Below are 22,183 nucleotides of genomic sequence, written 5' to 3' on the forward strand. Positions count from 1 at the left end.
AAAGAAAGAAAGAAAGATAGAAAGATAGAAAGAAAGAAAGAAAGAAACAACAACTTATAACTTCTTTCTTTTCCAGGTACATCCAGGCGGCTACCTCCCCTAAAGACGTGGTGATTTTGGTTGACGTGAGTGGAAGCATGAAAGGCCTCCGCCTGACGATTGCAAAGCAGACTGTGTCCTCTATTTTGGACACTCTCGGAGATGATGACTTCTTCAACATAATCGCAGTAAGTCGCCTTTGTTTCTATATCTTCACTTTCAGCCTTTCTTCGCGCTTTGCCGCTGCACATAGACGCCTGCCGGGGGCCGCGCACAATGTCGGCACTTTACATGCGCTTATTGCAGCGTTCAATTTTAATTTTATGAGATGAGTTGATCTCTCGTAAACTCCAAAGCTCCATCCACAGAATGAATAATCATCAGCGCGGCTTTCACTCCATTTCTTGCAATAATTAGGCTCTCAGGTGCTATTTGCAGACACTTATGGAGCAGCAGATTTATTTTTTTTTGTTTGGTTTTTAAACAGTATTTTTTATAACTTCTTATTTTAAGAATACCAAAATACAAGGAGCAGACGGGGATGTGGTCAGGAGTTAGTCCGAGGTCAGAAACCGGGAAGTCACAACAGAAACAGGAGTGGACAGGCAGAGATGGGTCAACAACAGACCAGAGTCGAGAGACCAAGATCTGAACACTGAGCACTTCGGAGCCAACAGCACAACTGTAACCAGAAAGTACGACTGGCGGCGTCCTGAGCTAACACGCTCATTAATGAAGCAGAGCAATCACCGGGAACGAGAAGCATCTGCGAGAACAGCTCCCAGGACCAGCATGTAACCCAGTGCTTGTGAAACAACTAGCAGAGCATTCATCCTGCATAACGCTCTGCACTATAAGCAACATATACCGGCTCTGCAGGAGAGCATAGCAGAACAATACAGAATGCTCTGCACATAGGAATCGTGATAGCTAGTAACTTGTGGTGTAGTCACTATAGTCGTGCAAGAGATCAAAACCGCAACAGCAATATATGCAAATGTAGGGCACCCTGGTGCTGTGTGTCTTTCAAGCCTAACGCCGTTTCGCCTCTCGCTTCTTCTGGGGGTTGAATTGTGCTCTTTAAATAGTGTAGGTCAGCCAATAGGAATAGTGTGATTAGTTGTTTTAATTGAGTACTATTAGCGATTTTGGCTTCTCATAGATGGAACAGAGAGTCTATAAACCACGTGTTTTGAAATGGTGTGAACAACATATACCGTATATACTATATATATTTTTTTTCTGATTTTTTTCAACTGTTTCCAGTCTGCATCCTATTTTATGCAAGTTTCCTCTTTGTGCACAAACTATTAGCTGAGAATAGCAAAGTGCAGAGTCAGGTCAAATATCTCCCCTATTAATCTTTAATTAGCCGGTGCGTAATTAGACGGAGCATTATTAGTGAGAGACATAATTACAATGAGAATGTTGTATCGCCTATATTTTTTTTTATTCCTCTGGCAAAGCTAATTATAAGAATTCATATGAAATATGTTGTTTGGGTTCTAGCAATTAGTTATCAGGCTAATTAAGATGGCTAAACAGCCAAACGTGACGACTAATTATAATTATTATCAGATTCAGACGTTTCATCAGCAGACCTTATGCAGTAATACTGTCCCAGCTGTGTTTTTGCCCATAACTATTCACGTCCTATATTAAAGAAAAAAATTAATAACAAAATATAATATATAGAATATGGAGAATATAAAAAATTGAAAAGAAACATGTAACTTTTAAAATTGTAACCTCAAGATTTTACTCCCATATATTTGGTTTGTCCTGATGAAGAAGTGAGACACTTGAGATAGCAGGAAACCATGAGCTTCTAGGCCGACCCTCAGGCTAGGGGACCCTCTGCTATCTCTAGTCTCAGGGATACTCTTAAAGGTGGGGATGCCTGAGTCTCCTTCCTGACCCTGCTCATGAGCAGTCCCTGATCTGATGATTCTCCCTCCCCAGGTGGGACCAGGACAGGAGTGAGATTAAACCCACAACAATAAACAGAAAAGGGGAAAAAAATTGTCACACAGCACGCGCTCACAGAGGTACAAGACAATAACAGATAAGGAGGAAAACAAGAGCAGGGAGGAAACAACAAGAAGGGTAAACTTTATGACCGTGAGGGCTGTCAGAGAGTGGAACACGGGAGGTGGTGAGCTCTCCATCAATGGAAATTTTCAAGCGGAAACTGGATAAACGTTTAGATGGGACGATTTAGGAAAACCTGCACTCACAGGGGGTTGGACCCAATGGCCCTTTAAGTCCCTTCCAACTTTACCATTCTATAATTCTATGATTAAACACTACAACCACTCCAGGCAAAAAGCAACACTTTCACCAAAAAGTCTGGGACACAATAACACACAGCCCAACACAGTATAACCTATAGCTGGCATGGGTAGAAGATTTCATCCAGCTTAAATATGAGAGAAGCAGATGCGATTGGCTTCCTCACAACATGTGATCAAACGAGCCTAAAAAGCAAGCTAACAGAGGTTAACTCTTGCTAGCTTGACTATGACTGTGTCCACACCAGGTTGACGCCCGAGTCTGCCTGCGTTGATCAGAGACACCAGAAAAACCATTGGATGAACAATCAGTGCATATTGGCTGCTACTGTTCTTGGCAGCCAATATGCAGTGAATGTTTCACTTGGAGTTTTGCAAAACTTCGCTGACTATCATGGCGGCATTGGGCTCTGTTCACATTGCAGATTCTGACACTGTCTGATGGGTTTTCTGGTGTTTCTGATCAACACAGGTAGACTCGGGCGTTGACCTGCTGTGTGCTCAGTCATAGTCAGGCTAGCAAGAGTTAACCTCTCCTAGTCTGCTTGTTAGGCTCCAATGTGCTGCCAAGAACGATGTTTTCTTGCACAGCCCAAAAGAGCAATTCACCCAATGAATAAACATTTTGCCCATTCCTGTTTAGTCCACAGTCATCATGAAATAGGCATTGCTAAGAACACTTTTTCAATAATTTTTCAATGTAAATGTTCCTTAAGTCCCTGGCAGCCGGGGCTAAATATCAAGGCATATGTGTGACTGTGATCCTGCACAGCTTAAAAATACAAACTACATTCCTCCTTAGGCTGGACTCACACGAACGTATTAAAAAACGGTCCCATTCTCGTTTGCGAGAGTCAGACGAATTTTTCTCACTTGTCATCAGTGTGCTCTCAGTGTGCTGTCAGTGTGCTGTCCGTGTGCAATCCGTTTTTTTCTCAGCAGCTATTAGTCATTTACAGTCAATAACATGAACATTTACAGTGTTCTATGCTACATGATAGAATTGTATTCATAAAAACGGATGTCACTAGGATGGTCCGTGTGCCCTCCGTGTGACGTCCGTTTTTTTCTCGCACCCATAGACTTGTATTGGCGAGTCAGAGATGTTTTACGTATGAATACGCAGCATGCTGCCGCTTTTCTCGTATGCAGAATCTGGATGCGAGAAAAGCCGACCAACAGCTCGCACTCATAGAATAACATTGGTCCGAGTGTAATGCGAGAATTTCTCACATTGCTCTCGTCCGATTTTCGCGCTCGTGTGAGCGTACCCGTACAGTCCGATACACGTTACATGGATATTGGCTAAACGATAAGAGGACCACTTGTTACTTTTTTGACACATTAGGTCCAGGGAAGTACCAAGCAAATGGCAAAAGGGAAGGGAAACCCTGTGTCTATGTAAAGGGAAGATGGTGACCCCTGACCAAACCTTCTGCTGGTCCCTGTGGTCCCTCACCACCTTAGAAAGATTCCACACCTACGCACCGAGAAAGATACCTGACCCTAGGATGACCGTAGTGCTTGACCCTAAATAGGGAATGGATGGGATGAGCTGATCGTCAACCCCACTAAACTCTAAAGGAAGAGACAAGGACGACACACAGGAGGAAAATTCATGAACTACTTATCCACAGATGACACAGGTAGAAGTTCAGCAAAATTTTCAGCAACGATTCCACAGAGGAGTACAAGCCACCTGCTTGCAACCAAGGCTTGAATGAAATGAATAATATCACCAGCACTAGTCCAAGGAATGAAGGGGTAAATAAGCACAAAAAAATACTGATGATCAGCAGCTGGGTGGAAGGCTAGATCCTGCTGGGTCTAAAAGGGGAGAGATGAATCCAGCAGGAAAACTACCTCTACCAATGAAAACTGACAGCAGGAACCAAGGAAAGTCAGGAGCATTCTGTGCAGCCAAATGCTGTGACTTTCTATGACCAGAAACCACATGACTGTCTGTTACCCATGACACACCGGTGACAATTTTGACCAGGTCTGCCGTACACAGGAGCGCTTGTTTGGATGCGTGATCCTGGGTTTTTTAGCAGCTTTATCTCATCAGCTTATCTCCAGGGAAACAAAGTCATCTGCAGTCAGAAATTGGTCATGCGTGTTCTCGAATTCTCCGCCAACAGATAGCAAGACAAAACAATCACTGATCTCGGGGAGACCAGCCAGAGAAAACACTGCCGGCAGCCAGCAAAGGCGCTCAACACAGGGAAATCCTAGGTGCATTGCCCCCTGGGAAGTATGCAAATCAAAAAAGTCCGTGGAGCCTCTGTTAGGAGTCTCGACACAGAAAATGGCCAGATATCCCTCTGGGAAAGACCTAGCCAAGGAGTGGCTCATTTTAAGAGACAACCATAATATAATATGGTGGTTATGATGGTCTCCTAAAAAGAGCCACTTCTTGGCTAGGTCCTTCCCAGAGGGATATCTGGCCATTTTCTGTTTCGAGACTCCTAATGGAGGCTCCACAGACCTTTTTGAATTATCTAAAGTCCGGCTGAACCCAACGAACCAAACTGCCACGGGTCCGCTCATCTCTTAGTAGTGAAGCTTGTAAACGCACCGATTTATTACAAAATCCTAGACTTCTTGGAGACAGAATGGGACGGGTGTGTGTTAGAACCCTACTTTTATTTTTCACTTTTTGGCAATGCACCTAGGATTTCATTGTGTTGAGCGCCTTTGCTGGCTGCCGGCAGTGTTTTCTCTGGCTGGGCTCCCCGAGATCAGTGATTCTTTTGTCTTGTTGGTCTACTAGGCATTGCTCCCACCTGGCCAAAATTCCTCAAAGAGTTCGATATTGACTAAAAGGGCCACTTAATATGGTGGTTATGGTGGTCTCCTTAAGATCCACTCCTTGGCTAGGTCCTTCCCGGAGGGATATCTGGCTATTTTCTGTGTCGAGACTCCTAACAGAGGCTCCACGGACCTTTTTTTGATTTGCCCCTGTCACGAACCACCGGGGGGGTCACTCAGAAATCCCCCGCGCTGGCTACCAGTACGTCACAATCGGGGGGTAACAAGTGGGGGTCACCCCTCCTTTATACCTCCCGACCGACAGACAGAGCACGTGACGCGCTCTCTAGCGCCCCTCTTATAGTCAGGCCAATTATGGAATTGCCCGACAATAAGCAAGGAGGCCGCTATACTACTTATGCCGATTATTGAAGGGTCCCCGGTGAGAGTAGGGTATATATTCCCCCGACCTCCGCGGGCGGAATATATAAGATCTCCCCGAATCTCACTGGCCTCCCCACAATAATCCTTGGCACAACTCGCTGCCACCAACCGCTTCACGGTAACTATTAGCCGAACACACAGACGTGGGATTCAAGATCGAGATAACAGAACAGCCCAAGATTAATTATATAATTTAATCAGCCTAAAGCACACTAGAAACTACAATATATACAATAGGGAATCTACAGAATATACATAGGTCAGAGTACAGTTACAGATAAAGCATGGTTTACAAACAGGTATGCAATTCAATCAGTTACCTTGTGCGTCTGGCCACAGGGGGGCGCTGTAGACCAGGTTTCTAGGAACTCCCACAGATGTTTCCTGCACGTGACCCCCAGCGAAAGAACCCTGGAAAATGGCCGAAGTAGGGTTATCAACCTGGGCAAATCCAGGTCCCCTCCTACCTTCGTGACCTCAGAGGGAGCACTGCTCCACCCCTGGCTGGAGTTATGGACAAAATCCACAACATGGAATATGGCCATAACTTGGCCTGGGAGCGTCGTAGGCGGACGCCAATGCTCTCATTGTGACAGTTATGAATTTAGCTACAGAACGAGAGGACTCATGACTTGTCTACTAGTTCCCCATTGGCTGATATCACGCCTGGGGTATTTCCCAAGCTCCCGCTCCCATAAAAAAGGTGTGCCAGCATCGTCCGCATGCGAAAACACCATTTTTATGGTTGCCGTATTTATCGGAAATATGGCTTGCGAGATATGAACCATTTTTTACTGGAGTCGTTCTGTCTGGCTAGTTCCAGAGCCTTATAATGAGATACAACTCTTGTTACAGGGTGACGGCAGGGAGTCATCCTGTGTCCTTTGTTCCCACATCACCTAATTTCCATATCACAGGAGATGGCCATGGGATGGGTTGCTAAACAAGTTGTGTGAAGGAAAGGGGGGGTGACACCAGGAGGGGGCTTCCTGACATAACTTGAATATCATGATTTATCGTCATATCTCCGGATTTACCTCACACCTCCCCCCTTTTGAGGGCGCTAGGGGGCAGCACACTCCGGTGTTCCCCCGTGCGCCCGTCCGCGACCTCTCCTTGTCGGGACAGCCCGTCTGCGTTACCGTGGTCACGGCCCCTTTTGTGGCGAATGGTGAAGTTGTATTGCTGGAGCGCAAGGCTCCATCGCAACAATCGTCCATTCGTCCCAGAGACGGTGTGCAACCAGCTGAGGGGGTTGTGGTCCGTCTCCACGATGAAGTGGCGCCCGTATAGATAGGGTTGCAGACGCTGCAGGGCCCACACTATGGCCAGGCACTCCTTCTCCATTGTGGAATAGGCCACTTCCCTCGGTAACAGCTTCCTGCTCAGGTACAAGACTGGGTGCTCTTGGCTCGCAGAGTCCACCTGGCTGAGCACCGCACCGAGGCCGAAGTCACTGGCGTCGGTCTGTACTACAAACGGCCGCGTGAAGTCGGCTGCCTGTAGCACGGGCGGGCTGGACAGGGCGTCCTTTAGGGCCCGGAAGGCTGTCTCGCAGTCCATTGTCCAATCGACTGCGGAGGGCAGCTTCTTCTTGGTGAGGTCCGTCAAGGGCTTTGCCAGGCTACTATAGCATGGAACAAACCTCCTATAGTACCCAGCGGTCCCCAAGAAGGACATCACCTGCTTCTTGGTCCTGGGGGTGGGCCAGGATGCGATGGCCTCCACTTTCTCAGGCTCGGGCTTCAGTGTTCTCCCGCCTACCCGGTGACCGAGGTACTGGACCTCGCTCATGGCCAGCTGACACTTGCCCGGCTTGATGGTCAAACCTGCCCGGTGGACCCGCCTGAGCACCTGTGCTAGATGCTCTAGGTGATCTTCCCAGGTGGGACTGAAGACGGCAATGTCATCCAGGTACGCGGCCGCGTACCCTTCAAGTCCCTTGAGCAGGGTGTTGACCATCCGCTGGAAAGTGGCAGGGGCATTCCTCATCCCGAATGGCATCACCGTGGACTCGTACAGTCCAAATGGGGTAATAAAGGCAGAGCGTTCCCTGGCCTTGCGAGTCAGGGGGATCTGCCAATATCCCCGGCTCAGATCCATGATGGTCAGGTACTGAGCCCCGGCCAACTGATCGAGCAGGTCATCGATGCGTGGCATTGGGTACGCATCGGCGACCGTGACAGCATTGAGCCCCCTGTAGTCCACGCAGAACCGAGTGGTTCGGTCCTTCTTAGGGACGAGGACTACAGGCGAGGCCCAAGCGCTGTTGGATGCCTGGATCACCCCCAGCTTCAGCATCTCGTCAATCTCCTGGCGCATGTGTTGCTGCACCTCCAGGGAGACCCGATATGCTGAACGCCGGATCGGGGGATGATCCCCAGTGTCCACGTGATGGACAGCCAAGTCAGTCCTTCCGGGCTGGTTGGTAAACAACCCCCGGAAGGGGAGGAGGGTGGCCCACAGCTGGGACCGTTGGTCCTCCAAGAGCTGGTGGCCAACCTCCACATCCTCAATGGATCCGCCTGCCCTAACCTGGGCTAGCATATCCAAGAGGGTTTCCGCTTCTCCCTCCTCGGGCAGGTTGCACACGGGGAGCGCACATGCCTCCCGCTCATGATGTGCCTTCATCATGTTCACATGGAAGGGCTTCCGCCTTCCACGGGCAGGGTCCAGGGTGACCAGGTACGTTACAGGGTTGAGCTGCTGGTACACGAGGTATGGGCCTTCCCAGGCTGCCTGAAGCTTGTCCTGTGGTACGGGGACCAGTACCCACACCTTTTGACCCACTTGGTAGGTCCTCTCACAAGCGTTCTGGTCGTACCAACGCTTCTGATCGGCCTGGGCTTGAGCCATATTGTCGTGTACCAGTTGCGTCAAGGCCTGCATTTTGTCCCGGAAGCGCATGACATACTCGATAACCGACACTCCAGGGGTGGCCAAATCCCCTTCCCAAGCCTCTTTCACCAGAGCCAGGGGGCCCCGCACACGTCGCCCGTACAGGAGCTCAAACGGTGAGAATCCTGTTGAGGCCTGTGGAACCTCCCGGTAAGCAAATAACAGGTGTGGGAGATACCGCTCCCAGTCACGCCCATGGGAGTCGACCAACATCTTAAGCATCTGCTTTAAGGTGCCATTGAACCGCTCGCACAGGCCATTAGTCTGTGGATGGTACGGGCTGGCCACCAGATGTCGCACCTGGACTTGCTTACAGAGGGCCTCCATCAGCTGGGACATGAATTGGGTCCCCCGGTCAGTGAGCATTTCCTGGGGAAAACCCACTCGGGAGAAAATCTCCAGCAATGCGGTGGCCACCTTGTCAGCCCGAATGGACGACAAGGCCACTGCTTCTGGGTACCGGGTGGCATAGTCCACTACCGTCAGTATGAAGCGTTTCCCGGAGCTGCTGGGGATGGCCAGCGGGCCGACCAGATCCACAGCCACCCTCCTGAAAGGCTCATCGATGATGGGCAGAGATACCAGTGGGGCTTTGGGGCGTGGCCCCGCCTTCCCCACTCTCTGACAGGTTTCACACGAACGGCAGTAGGCAGCCACATCGGCCCCCATTTTTGGCCAGTAGAAATGCTGGTTTAACCTGGCCTTGGTCTTAGCGATCCCTAGGTGTCCGGCCATCGGAATCTCATGTGCGATCCGCAACAACTCCGTCCGGAACGGATAGGGTACCACCAACTGTCGGTCCCTGGGCCACGCCTCCGGTGAACCCTGCTGGACCGTGGCCCGGTACAGCCGTCCTTGGTCCCAGACCACTCGCTCCGGGTCCGAGTCCGAGGGAGGCTGTGCCGCCTGCTCCTTAAGAGCTTTCAGGCTGTTGTCAGCTTCTAACGCTGCCTGAAACCCCTGACTAGATGTGGCCAGAATCGACGAGACTGTCACATCTTCGGTCAGTACCCCGGGACCTGTGTCCTGGCCTCCACCTGACTCGGCTGCCACTGGGTCAGAAGGGGAAGAGCTATCGGACCTCTGGGAGGCCCCTTGGCTTCCAGCACTCCCACTGCGGGTGACAGCGGCCACAGCCGCTGCGACCGTGGGTCGTGCCTGCTCCTCCTCCGTTCCTGACCAAGTCGCCGGTTCAGGCAGACCTACCTGGCTTCCTGACACCCCGGTTGTGGGGGAACCATGCACCGAGATCTTACCTGGGAGCACTTCCGCTCCTGGACCGGCCCCAATCTCACCTGCCTGTTCCCCTCCTGCAGCAACAGAACCCCGCTGTGCAATCTCTGGGGACCCCACATTTGCTGTGGTAGCCCCCACCCCACACACTGGTCCTCCCCCTGCAGCACCCTGCTCTCTGCTTATCCCTGCAGAGGGCAGCAGATCCCAGCTCACAGGCTGATTACTTGTAGAGGCATTGTCACACCTTTCTCTGACCCCCTCCCCTGTCACAGCTGCAGCTGTGTGTGTGTCTATGGTGTCTGTGCAAGCAGAAATATCAGAGTTCACTCCCCCCTCTCTCACATCATTCATAGATAACACATTAACATTGTCAGGAGTCATGTCCGTACTGGCTGAAGGTTCAGCCCTTGGTGGGGGCCCAAACTGGGAGGTTATCTGCCCCAAATCTGTCCCAAGTAGCACGTTTGCGGGGATCCGATCAGTTACCCCCACCTCCCTCATCCCTCGCCCTGCGCCCCAGTCCACATAAATGTCAGCAACAGGCAGCGCCGGGTCAGTGCCTCCAATCCCGGAGACAGCGAGGGTTTTTCCAGGGATCAAGTCTTGGGGGGACACCATCTCAGGCCGCACCAGAGTCACCTCCGAGGCGCTGTCTCGCAATCCTATGGTCACAGACCGGCCGACGGTGACAGGTTGGAAGCTGTCCAGGGACCTACCACCACCCCCACCCACACAATACACCTTGGGCGGCCCTTGGGACGGGGACGGAGCCGGGGCCTTGGGACGCTGAGGGCACATGGCCTTGAAGTGTCCAGGTAGGTTGCACTGGTGGCACCGTCTTGGTTCTGCCACGGGCCTGGAGAGGGGAGTTGAGGGGGACACCCCCTGCAGTCTAGGGGCAGGTGGGGCAGTCGCAGAGTTCATCTTACCCCCTCTCCAGGTGCTGCTGGTGGCTGCTCTCCTGGCTTCAGGAGCCCGATTGTTGGTGTAGTCATCGGCCAGGGCAGCTGTAGCCGTGGACCCCTTTGGCTTCTGGTCTCGGATGAACTGGCGGAGATCCTCAGGGCAGTTCCACAAGAGTTGCTCCGTGATGACCAAGTCCAGGATCTCTGGTCCGGTGGAAAGCTGCAGGCCTTGGGTCCAGTGGTCGGCAGCTCGGGCAAGTGCCCGCCGGTGGTCAGCCCAGGAGTCCTTTGGTCCCTTCTGCAGGGTCCGGAACTTCTTGCGGTAGGACTCCGGAGTGAGGTTGTACTGTTGGATCAGGGCCCGCTTGATGGTGTCGTAGCCCTGATCTGCATCAGCAGGCAAGTCCCCAAGGATATCCAGGGCCTTACCCCTTAAACGGGGGGTCAGGTATTTGGCCCACTGGTCCTTGTCCAGATGGTGCTGCAGGCAAGTCCGTTCAAAAGCAGTCAAGAAAGAGTCCAAGTCTCCATCCTTCTCCAGCACTGGGAAGTCCTCAACACGGACCTTTGGAAGTTTGGTGTCTTGAAGGTCACGTGTGGCTGATGAGGGCTGGAGCTTGGCTAGATGCAGCTGGTAGTCACGGTCTGCCTGTCGCTCCGCAGCCTCACGCTCTGCCTGGCGCTCTTCACGCGCTGCTTGCCGCTCCGCAGCCTCAGCATCACGCGCTGCCTGCCGCTCTGCCCTGCGCTCTGCCAGGAGTTCCTTGTAGCCCTTCTGGTCTCCAGCCTGGAGAAGGGCCATAGCCATTTGAAGAAGGCTATCCGAGCCTCCCAGGCTCGGTGGAATGGCACGTGGTGATCTGCGGCCCGCTGCGGAGCCTGGTGCTTCACTGTCCATTGCAGAGCGGAGGGCTGGCATCTGGCTCGTTGAGGACCCTTGGGTGAGCTGCTCCTCATCTTGTCCAGCAGTGCCAGGTTGTGCAATGTCCTCTGCAGAGCTGTTTTCTGGCGTCGAGCTCCTGGAGGACTCGTGGGCAACCTCCTCATTGCTGTCCACAGCACCGTCCTCCCTCTCTTCGGCTCCTGCTTTAGCATTGGCCAGTTGCCTAGCTCTGCTCCTGGTGCCATCAGCCATTCTTGCAGACTTTTGGTCACTGACACAGAACTGACACCTGATGCCTCCACACACCTTACAGTATCTGCACTCTGACACTCTAGTGTTGAGCTAGTCTGAAGACCCCAGCAGCCACAGCTGCTGCAGGCAGTCTTTAGTGTCTGGGAGTATGGGTCTCATACTCACACACACTATTATCTCGATCCCACCGCTATGCCACCAATATGTCACGAACCACCGGGGGGGTCACTCAGAAATCCCCCGCGCTGGCTACCAGTACGTCACAATCGGGGGGTAACAAGTGGGGGTCACCCCTCCTTTATACCTCCCGACCGACAGACAGAGCACGTGACGCGCTCTCTAGCGCCCCTCTTATAGTCAGGCCAATTATGGAATTGCCCGACAATAAGCAAGGAGGCCGCTATACTACTTATGCCGATTATTGAAGGGTCCCCGGTGAGAGTAGGGTATATATTCCCCCGACCTCCGCGGGCGGAATATATAAGATCTCCCCGAATCTCACTGGCCTCCCCACAATAATCCTTGGCACAACTCGCTGCCACCAACCGCTTCACGGTAACTATTAGCCGAACACACAGACGTGGGATTCAAGATCGAGATAACAGAACAGCCCAAGATTAATTATATAATTTAATCAGCCTAAAGCACACTAGAAACTACAATATATACAATAGGGAATCTACAGAATATACATAGGTCAGAGTACAGTTACAGATAAAGCATGGTTTACAAACAGGTATGCAATTCAATCAGTTACCTTGTGCGTCTGGCCACAGGGGGGCGCTGTAGACCAGGTTTCTAGGAACTCCCACAGATGTTTCCTGCACGTGACCCCCAGCGAAAGAACCCTGGAAAATGGCCGAAGTAGGGTTATCAACCTGGGCAAATCCAGGTCCCCTCCTACCTTCGTGACCTCAGAGGGAGCACTGCTCCACCCCTGGCTGGAGTTATGGACAAAATCCACAACATGGAATATGGCCATAACTTGGCCTGGGAGCGTCGTAGGCGGACGCCAACGCTCTCATTGTGACAGTTATGAATTTAGCTACAGAACGAGAGGACTCATGACTTGTCTACTAGTTCCCCATTGGCTGATATCACGCCTGGGGTATTTCCCAAGCTCCCGCTCCCATAAAAAAGGTGTGCCAGCATCGTCCGCATGCGAAAACACCATTTTTATGGTTGCCGTATTTATCGGAAATATGGCTTGCGAGATATGAACCATTTTTTACTGGAGTCGTTCTGTCTGGCTAGTTCCAGAGCCTTATAATGAGATACAACTCTTGTTACAGGGTGACGGCAGGGAGTCATCCTGTGTCCTTTGTTCCCACATCACCTAATTTCCATATCACAGGAGATGGCCATGGGATGGGTTGCTAAACAAGTTGTGTGAAGGAAAGGGGGGGTGACACCAGGAGGGGGCTTCCTGACATAACTTGAATATCATGATTTATCGTCATATCTCCGGATTTACCTCACAGCCCCCAACAGATAGTTGAGACTGGCTAATAATGGTGGGTTCAGCCAACATTGGGATTTTAAACAAAACTTCCACAAGTAATGACCTAGAAAGACGTGAAGAAGGTGCCCATGGTGGCCGCTAAGACAATATGGGCTCCTTATTCTGCTTTCACAGGGTTGACTTTATCTCTTCTCCATACAATATACCACCTGTGTCCGCTCCCTTGGTGGAGGGGTCTTCTACTCTGTAGGCACCAAGTTCTGCGTATAACGACCACCCCCAGCCATGGCTCGCTAGGAGCCGCTGATGACCATATGTTATCCGGTGGTCACCTGTGTCCGCGCATAGACTTTACCCATCCGCCACTTCAATGCAGAGGATTTTACAGTCTCTAGCATCGCCCGGACGTATAAAGCCGTAATGGACTCTTCAGAGGAGAGATTTCATCTCAGAGGGGATTACAGATAATAGAGTCGCCCGTCTCCACTACTAGATCCAACCAGGAGGACGTTTAAAGGAAAACGGTTTCCACTTAAATAGCAATATTCCTCCGAGCAAGAAAATCTGAATTTATATGATGACGACTTTGAAAGAGAAGCCGCAGAGAGAAATGTTGTTTAAAATGTCGGTCTCTTGCGTTCAGAGGTTTTTCGGTTCTTTGTCACACGAGGTGCAGGAATAAAGCCGGATGATTAATGGGCCGCGCTTGTATTGCATAAGGTCAGATCAGCAGCGCATGACAAACAGCGACGGAACATGAAAGACGCGCATTCTACATTCCCTCTGAACTAAAACACCAAATCATGCAGTAAATTGCAGCAGCGAGTATTATTACAGGACGCCGAGTGTTAACTTCACCATCTGTACAGGGCTGAGACAATGGATGTGGAGCAATGGAGGTCACACATTCAGCCCAAAATGCTGAACAGGAATGGAAAGCTTGTGCTCAAAATCCGAAAGTTTAAAATATCAGCTGAGAAGGGAACATTACCGAGAATTACAGCGACATAAGGGAGGAAAGAAAAGATGGAAGATGGCAATATTAGTAATGTTAACCCAACTTAAAAGCCTTTGGAAGAAATTTGCAAATAGTCATAAATTAATGATGAGCGCGCACTACCATGCTCGTGTGCTCAGTACTGGTAACTAGTGATGAGCGGGCACTACCATGCTCGTGTGCTCAGTACTAGTAACTAGTGATGAGCGGGCACTACCATGCTCGGGTGCTCAGTACTAGTAACTAGTGATGAGCGGGCACTACCATGCTCGGGTGCTCAGAACTGGTAACTAGTGATGAGCGGGCACTACCATGCTCGGGTGCTCAGTACTGGTAACTAGTGATGAGCGGGCACTACCATGCTCGGGTGCTCAGTACTGGTAACTAGTGATGAGTGAGCACTACCATGCTCGGGTGCTCAGTACTGGTAACTAGTGATGAGTGAGCACTACCATGCTCGGGTGCTCAGTACTGGTAACTAGTGATGAGTGAGCACTACCATGCTCAGGTGCTCTGTACTGGTAACTAGTGATGAACGGGCACTACCATGCTCAAGTGGTCAGTACTGGTAACTAGTGATGAGCAGGCACTACCATGCTTGGGTGCTCAGTACTGGTAACTAGTGATGAGTGGGCACTACCATGCTCGGGTGCTCAGTACTGGTAACTAGTGATGAGCAGGCACTACCATGCTCGGGTGCTCAGTACTGGTAACTAGTGATGAGCGGGCACTACCATGCTCGGGTGCTCAGTACTGGTAACTAGTGATGAGCGGGCACTACCATGCTCGGGTGCTTGGTACTCGTAACTAGTGATGACCGGGCACTACCATGCTCGGGTGCTCAGTACTGGTAACTAGTGATGAGTGGGCACTACCATGCTTGGGTGCTCTGTACTCGTAACTAGTGATGAGCGGGCACTACCATGCTCAGGTGCTTAGTACTCGTAACTAGTGATTGGGCACTACCATGCTCAGGTGCTCTGTACTCGTAACTAGTGATGAGCGGGCACTACCATGCTCAGGTGCTCAGTACTGGTAACTAGTGATGAGCGAGCACTACCATGCTCAGGTGCTCAGTACTGGTAACTAGTGATGAGCGGGCACTGCCATGCTCGGGTGCTCAGTACTGGTAACTAGTGATGAGCGGGCACTGCCATGCTCGGGTGCTCAGTACTGGTAACTAGTGATGAGCGGGCACTACCATGCTCGGGTGCTCAGTACTGGTAACTAGTGATGAGCGGGCACTACCATGCTCGGGAGCTCGGAACTTGTAACAAGCAGTTGGATGCTTGGATTTGTGCGACTTGAGTACCCAAGTTTAATGGAAGTCAATGGGGAACTGGAGCATTTTTCCGTGAACTCTTCCATGAAAGTGCTCAAGTCCCCTTTGACTTCCATTATAGTTGGGTACACGAGTCACGCCTGTTCAAGCATCCAATGGCTCGTTATGAATACTGAGGACTCGAGCATAATAGTGCTCACTCATTACTACTGAAAACTACTGATGGGGAGCACTAAAATGCTCGAATGCTAGTTACTCGAGTCGAGCCGGTCAGACGCTCGGATGAACTCAACGTGAGTGACGGGCATTATGGAAAGTCAATGATTGGCCTGTTTGAGTCTCCGCCCACATACAGCCAGCCATAAACTAAGAATCTCCAGTGAAAGGGAGGGTGGGGTTTGTTTTTGGAAACACTGCATCGGAGAATCTTGGTTTACCCCCAGTGAGAGCCGTTCAGGGACTGTGAATGGTTCTCCGTTGGGCACCTGCACACATCAAGCCTGTGCGTTGGGGTTGTTGCTTCACTGACAAAATATCCGAGCATCCGCGATACTTGACTGAGCTCCACGAGTACAAAGCACCCTAGATAGCTTTCTCGAGGAGAACCTTTAAGAGAATTGTAGCATTGTGATATAGATTACCGGCTTCGGAGAATTTCCTGGTATCTGTCTACTACTATCCAGCAGCCGTCACTGACTACATTACTGTATATCACAGTACCTTAGATAAAAGTAAAAGCCGAACCCAATGATGTTGGGGAAGAGAAGGATCCGACCATTGGGATTTTGAAGGGAACCTTTTGTTCAGCGTGGTTATAATCCGCTAACAGAGGAGTCGGACGGTGGCTCTCCCTAGTGTGTGACTTGAAGCTTTTGGGCACCAATGCAAAATCTCCAACAGGCGCCCAACTACCTCAGATCTTTAACAATAGTAGTCTTTTCATATGAGGCAAAGGGGAAAGTTTTGGGCCCCCTAGTCTCCAGGGGCCGGGTACAATTGCAGACCATGCACCTATTATAGTTATGCCCTTGGCTCTCCCATACAGAATGTAAGAGTGCTGAGCTATGTGTTCCTATGTATGGGGGACTATGCCTACTCCCACTACTAGATAACAGTCACGGTCGTCTCCCTGTTTTCAAAGACTACTGGCAGCTCGAGGACTGGAGCCCCTTATTTAAATGTGGTTTTGTTTCCTTTGATACCTAAATGGTTAATGTCAGTTCGCTGTTGGTAGCTCCTTCAGCAGTCTTTATCCTACTGCTTCACTTGCAACTTCTGTGTAGTCACACCTGTCAGGTTTAAATAGAGGTGTTACCCAGCAATCCCTGCTGTTGATACAAATCCATTTGTATACTGGCCCCTTTGGTGGAAGGAGCTGAGTTGAAGCATTTCAGAAGCCGACCTTTATCCTTTTGTGTTGCGGTATTTCCTCTGTTTGTTTTCCTTTCCTTGTGTTTCTGTATTGTAGTGGCAAGAATAGTGAACTCGTAGGCCACTAAGCAGGGTGAGTTTAGGTCCAGCTGAGGGCCCAAGGTATCCTGCTCGCAGACAGGTTGAAAGAACCTGTACAAGGATGCTAGGGAGCTCAGGAGTCAGCTTGAGGTGAGTTCAGGAGATGCCCCCTCAACCCTTTCCCTAGCGGCAGGGACCTCCGTGGTATTGTGTTCCCGGTGTTCCCCCCTGTTTGTGGTGTTGGTTTAGTGTTTTTTCGATGTGCATTAAACTCCTTTTTGGTCTGAACTCGCTCTCCGCGCTCGTAGTGTGACCATAACACGCTCGCAGCTACTGTATGCTTCTCCATTTACCAATAATTACTCAATGTATCAATGTCGTCACTATTGTGGTATTAGACGTTCCGATGGATAATACTCTCAGTCCGTCACACGTTTCCATCCGTTGTATTTACCGTCTTTTTGTCGTCTCCTTTTACAGTATAATGAAGAAATTCAATACGTGGAACCGTGTCTGAATGGGACGTTAGTACAAGCGGACAGAAACAACAAAGAGGTAAGCGGCTAATTGTGGAGAGAAATGGAAAGTGCAGTCATTGCTTTCATGATAACAGTAATTTATGACGCGAGGAGAATAAAAATCTATTTTCTGAAAACTTTACTGACCCTTATTTTGAGAGGTTTTTTTACCCTTAAAATAAACTTTTCTTCTGTCAACTTGTTAAAGGGGCGGCGTCATTGAGACACCTCTCCAAAAAGAAGCCATCATGGCCGTCACACGATCGCCGCGGCTCTGCCTTCTCTTACGTCAACCGCAATCATAGAGAAAAGCCATGTCTGACTTGTATTTATCCTATGTACGGGGCCAGATAGAGAAATGCACCATTGAATCGCCGCTAATACAAAACATACAGAATTAATGGAGCTTTAAAGGAAAAAAAAAAAATAATAATAAGTGCTGATAGGGAAAATAGACAAGGGTAAATAACCCCTTACAAAAATATAATTTTTTTTTACAATATTTATCCTTTTACAGTTTTAACAGAGTCATCGTTTAGGGTATAAGCCCACGATCAGTAATAGCAGCGTTTTGGATGTTGCATGTTTCCGCTACTTCCAAAACTCTGCGTTGTGCAGTACAAGTGTAGCGCCCCTGAGACTGGTCGCTACAGGGTATATCATTATATCCTTCCCTGGCAGGTCAAGATGCTAATCTAGTAAGTTCTACACACACCTCTCACACCACCATACAGCAGGGAGAAGCAGTCACTAGGAAAGGGTTAACAGTGTTTCTACAGACACAGGAAGTGACTCAGCCAGTAGTTAGCAGTCCCAGGTTGCCATAGCAACTTGCAAAAGTGGTGGCGGCATGAGCAGTTAGGAGTAGAAAACAGTTTCACTTTACCTCAGAACAGCTTGGACATGAGACAGAGCAGACGTGTGCAGCTTCCTGAAGGGGAGGCTATCAGGCCTTCAGGGAGGCAGAGCAGAGCTGTCTGGATGTAACATCGAACAGACAGCACCACCAAGCTGGGGGCCAGTAACATCTATAGAGACGGGACCCGGTACCTGTAATCGTGGACCAGAAGAGAGTAGTCGCCAGAGAATGGGACTGAGCACAAGAGAGGTACAGAGCCCTAGTCACGTTGGCCACGGCGCGACAGCAGAGAGGGAGCCTGGGGAAAGGGATAGGAGTCCGACCCACGAGAGGCTCCGGCAGCCGGCTGTTCGAGTCAGGACCGGGGGAGAGTACAGAGTTGTGCATGGAGGAGAGAGGTCACAGATTATCAAACCGGATCCAGCCTCTGACCTGCCCGGGAAGCGACCGGAGTCTCTGATGGCGAGGACCAGCACCCGGGGTGCGATACCACCTGAACCAGTGAATAAAGTGACTGGAACCCGCACCCGGTAACTCTGTGAGTAATTGCTCCCATGGACCGCCGCCCCCATTCTCACCAACCTCCTGGGGTTACCCGCTCCACCCGTGGGGAGCGATACCATCCCGGTTGCACATAAACCCTGCCCCGGAGAGAGACTGTGCAGCGGCGGGTAATTCCTGGCCGCATACCACAGGTGGTGCTTCGAAGCATCCCCATTCCCCATCCAGTACTGCCCCTGGGAGAGGACTAGTCGCAGGAAGAGTCGGTGGCGGAGGAGGCCGAGACCCCAGTCACCGCTGCAACCGGTGACACACTTCCCAGGGGCCGCTACTGCAGAGAGCACTCGCGGCCCCGCAGGAGAGGACATGCTGCGTCCAGGACCCTGATTGTGGGCACAGGCAGCTGCGGTCTCCTGAGGAGAACACTGACAGCCCCGCAGGAGAGGACATGCAGTGTCCAGGACCCTAATCATGAGCACGGACAGCTGCGGTCTCCTACAGAGAGCACTCGTGGCCCCACAGGAGAGGACATGCTGCGTCAAGAACCCTGATTGTGAGCACAGTCAGCTGCTGTCTTCTGCAGAGAGCACTCATGGGCTGGCCCCGCAGGAGAGGACATGCTGTGTCCAGGACCCTGATCATGGGCATGGTCAGCTGTGGTCTCCTGCGTAGAGCACTCACGTCCCCACAGGAGAGGACATGCTGCACCCAGGACCCTGCTTGTGGGTACAGTCAGCTGCGGTCTTTGACGGATAGAGGACATGCTGCGTCAAGGACCCTGATAATGGGCACAGGCAGCTGTGGTCTTCTGTGGAGAACTCTTGCGGCTCCGCAGGAAAAGATCATGCTGCGCCCAGGACCCTGATCGTGGGCATGGTCAACTGTGGTCTTCTGCGTAGAGCACACGCGGCCCCGCGGGAGAAGAGATGCTGCGTCCAGGACCCTGATCGTGGGCATGGTCAACTGTGGTCTCCTGCATAGAGCACATGCGGCCCCGCAGGAGAAGATCCTCACTGATTGGCAGAATGAGGTGCTGTGACAAAATAGCGCAGCACGTAGCATGTCTGACTTCCGAAAGTACCCAAACACAGCGATGCTCGCTCGAGTGGTCAGCATACGTAAAGGACCCAAACTCCAATCCCGAACTCTGTTTTTTTGTAACCTCTGTCATTGGTACGATCACCGGACCTCGGGTTCGCTCATCTCTACTCACGACCTGCTTAATGGCAGCAATGACATATGAGTCAGTTTAGAGAGTTGTGCACCAGTGTTTGTTGCAAAATTTGCAACATTTTTTCAATATTATTTTTACGACGATGAAAACAGTTTAAATTAATTTAGTATTTATTAATATCTTATAAAAATGTCTGTGTCAGGATTCATAGTATTTATGTGGCTCACCCTGCCCATCAGCTGCTGACTGGCAGCTTCTTTGTATACTTTACATAAAGAAATGGCTGTACAGCGATGGTTAGCTTAGGCTAGCCACAGTTTTTATGATTATCTGTCTCCAGCACTGCAATCAGATATCCTGCTTTGCACTGATGAAGGGAAAACACCACAAAAATGTGTCTTCAAATCGAGTTTCCAGTTGGCCGTCTCATCCAAAGTCAATGGGCAAGCTTTGCTAAAGAGTCAATATTGGGTCTTAGGATTACTACATCCAATGGGAGTTCTATCATGCGTTGTACTGAGTCGGACAAACTGCCTGGGTTCACTTAGTTGGATAGCCTGTCATGGGTATCGGCTAGTTCTGGCTTGACCGCTCTCCAGTACAGTGGGAGTTAATTCTGGCTGGCCTGTGATCAGCTGCTGGCAAACTCAGGCTGCTGATGACCATCTCCAGCCTTTATAATGTTCTGGATTCTGGAGCTTAGTGCCGGATATAGCTTATGCTTCCTCAGTTTCTGTGGTTACCCAGTTCTATGGTGATCACCAAGTTGCGGTTCTGCGCGGTGTGAGTCCTCCAGTTGTGTATTTGTTTCCTTCCCCTTTTGTGTTAATCCCCAGTTCACATACTGTCCTTCCTTTGTGTTTGAGTGCTGTGTGCATGAGTTTTGGTTTACCCTTGTCTGTGCCTATTTGTTGGATTTTGGTTACCTGCAGAGCATGTACTGGGCCACATATTTTCTTCCATTGAATTTGTTTTCCCCGGTCTAAGTCCTATGTGGTGTGAGAAGGGTCTGTTCTTTGCAGCCTTGTTCCGGGGTATGGCTTACTTTATCCGGGAGGTAGCCCACCCGGAACTTCACCAGTGATAGTTCCTGTTTATCAGTGCACGTCTCTAGTTCCCGTAAGTGACTGACCTGATCTTGTCTCGCTTCCTAGTTCTTAGTATCCCGTCATGTCTCCTCCTGTACTGCGTCTTGTCTTCCTGCCTCCCTGATCTTCAGCTTGTTCCTGACTCCCGCCTCCACTCCCTCCCATTTACTTGACTTGTCCTCTTGAATACCGACCTCAGCTTGTATTCTGATCCCGTCTCTGCTTTCCTCCTGGTACTTTACATGACTTACTGGCTCTCGTCTCGCACACTGACTTCAGCGTCTCTCTCTCCCTCTGTTACTGACGTGAACTCCCGGCTCCTGACCCCTGACATGTTCGACTTCCCTGCAGATCTCCTCCACTGGGGTATCTAGTGACTCCTAGTGGTCTAACATCTCCTTACACCTTGGTGCTCGGCATCACACTGGGTTTCCAGCCCGTTCCTTGGGTGGGGTGAAGTTGTATGAGGGCTTGGACAGGAGACAGGGCCATGTTGGAGGCTCGATCCTGCCTACCCTCAAGCCTACCTTCGAGATAAGGGACAGAGCAGGGAGCCCAGTCTTAGGGTCAGCCTAGGAGCCCCTGTTTCATCTTTACAGCCCCTTGACAAGTTCATTGATTTCACTGGAATTAGGATCTCTGTCACTATTTTAGATAGGACAACTAAAAAGGGTGATACATTCCTTTTAAATTCCCATTTTTAAAAACAAAGTCTCTTATTTTTTAATGTATTGCCTTTAAGATCTCTGATAGTTGATACATTTGAAAAGCAAAGCCCCTTTTGAATAACCTGCGAGCACATTGACGTCCTGGGGATTTGTGCGCATTTTGTTTTTATCTTAAGCAACTTGACCTGACATTGACTGTGCTCCTCGCTGGTGAATTGGCCATCAATTGTGTCATAATGTCCCTATCTCCCAACAACAGATGGATTCTTCCCGGTGTCACACTGATTGATAATGAAAAGACGTGATCCTTTTTATCTTCAAGTTGCCTTATCTTTTATTTTTTTTGTGTCCCTTTTTTAACATGAGATGAAGTTGTTTGACAAACAGTGAGTGGAAAATTTGAGTCGTTCTTTTGGAATATATCGTGGCGGGTAGAAGAGAGAAAGGATCCGTACCATACAGAGAATTCACTTTTCATCATTG

At 50.3% G+C, this 22,183-nt stretch overlaps 1 protein-coding gene across 1 annotated transcript in view; it reads left to right on the forward strand.

Annotated features, from left to right (window-relative positions):
• The window catches only part of CACNA2D3 (calcium voltage-gated channel auxiliary subunit alpha2delta 3), a 1,156,773-nt gene that overhangs the window by 499,028 nt on the left and 635,562 nt on the right, over window positions 1-22,183 (forward strand). Inside the window, exons 8-9 of the mRNA XM_075321303.1 lie at window positions 77-227; window positions 17,373-17,447. Coding sequence (XP_075177418.1) covers window positions 77-227; window positions 17,373-17,447 — 226 coding nt within the window. The remainder of the gene's footprint in view (window positions 1-76; window positions 228-17,372; window positions 17,448-22,183) is intronic.

The sequence above is a fragment of the Anomaloglossus baeobatrachus genome, chromosome 8, assembly GCF_048569485.1.
Source record: "Anomaloglossus baeobatrachus isolate aAnoBae1 chromosome 8, aAnoBae1.hap1, whole genome shotgun sequence".
Classification (NCBI taxonomy): domain Eukaryota; kingdom Metazoa; phylum Chordata; class Amphibia; order Anura; family Aromobatidae; genus Anomaloglossus; species Anomaloglossus baeobatrachus.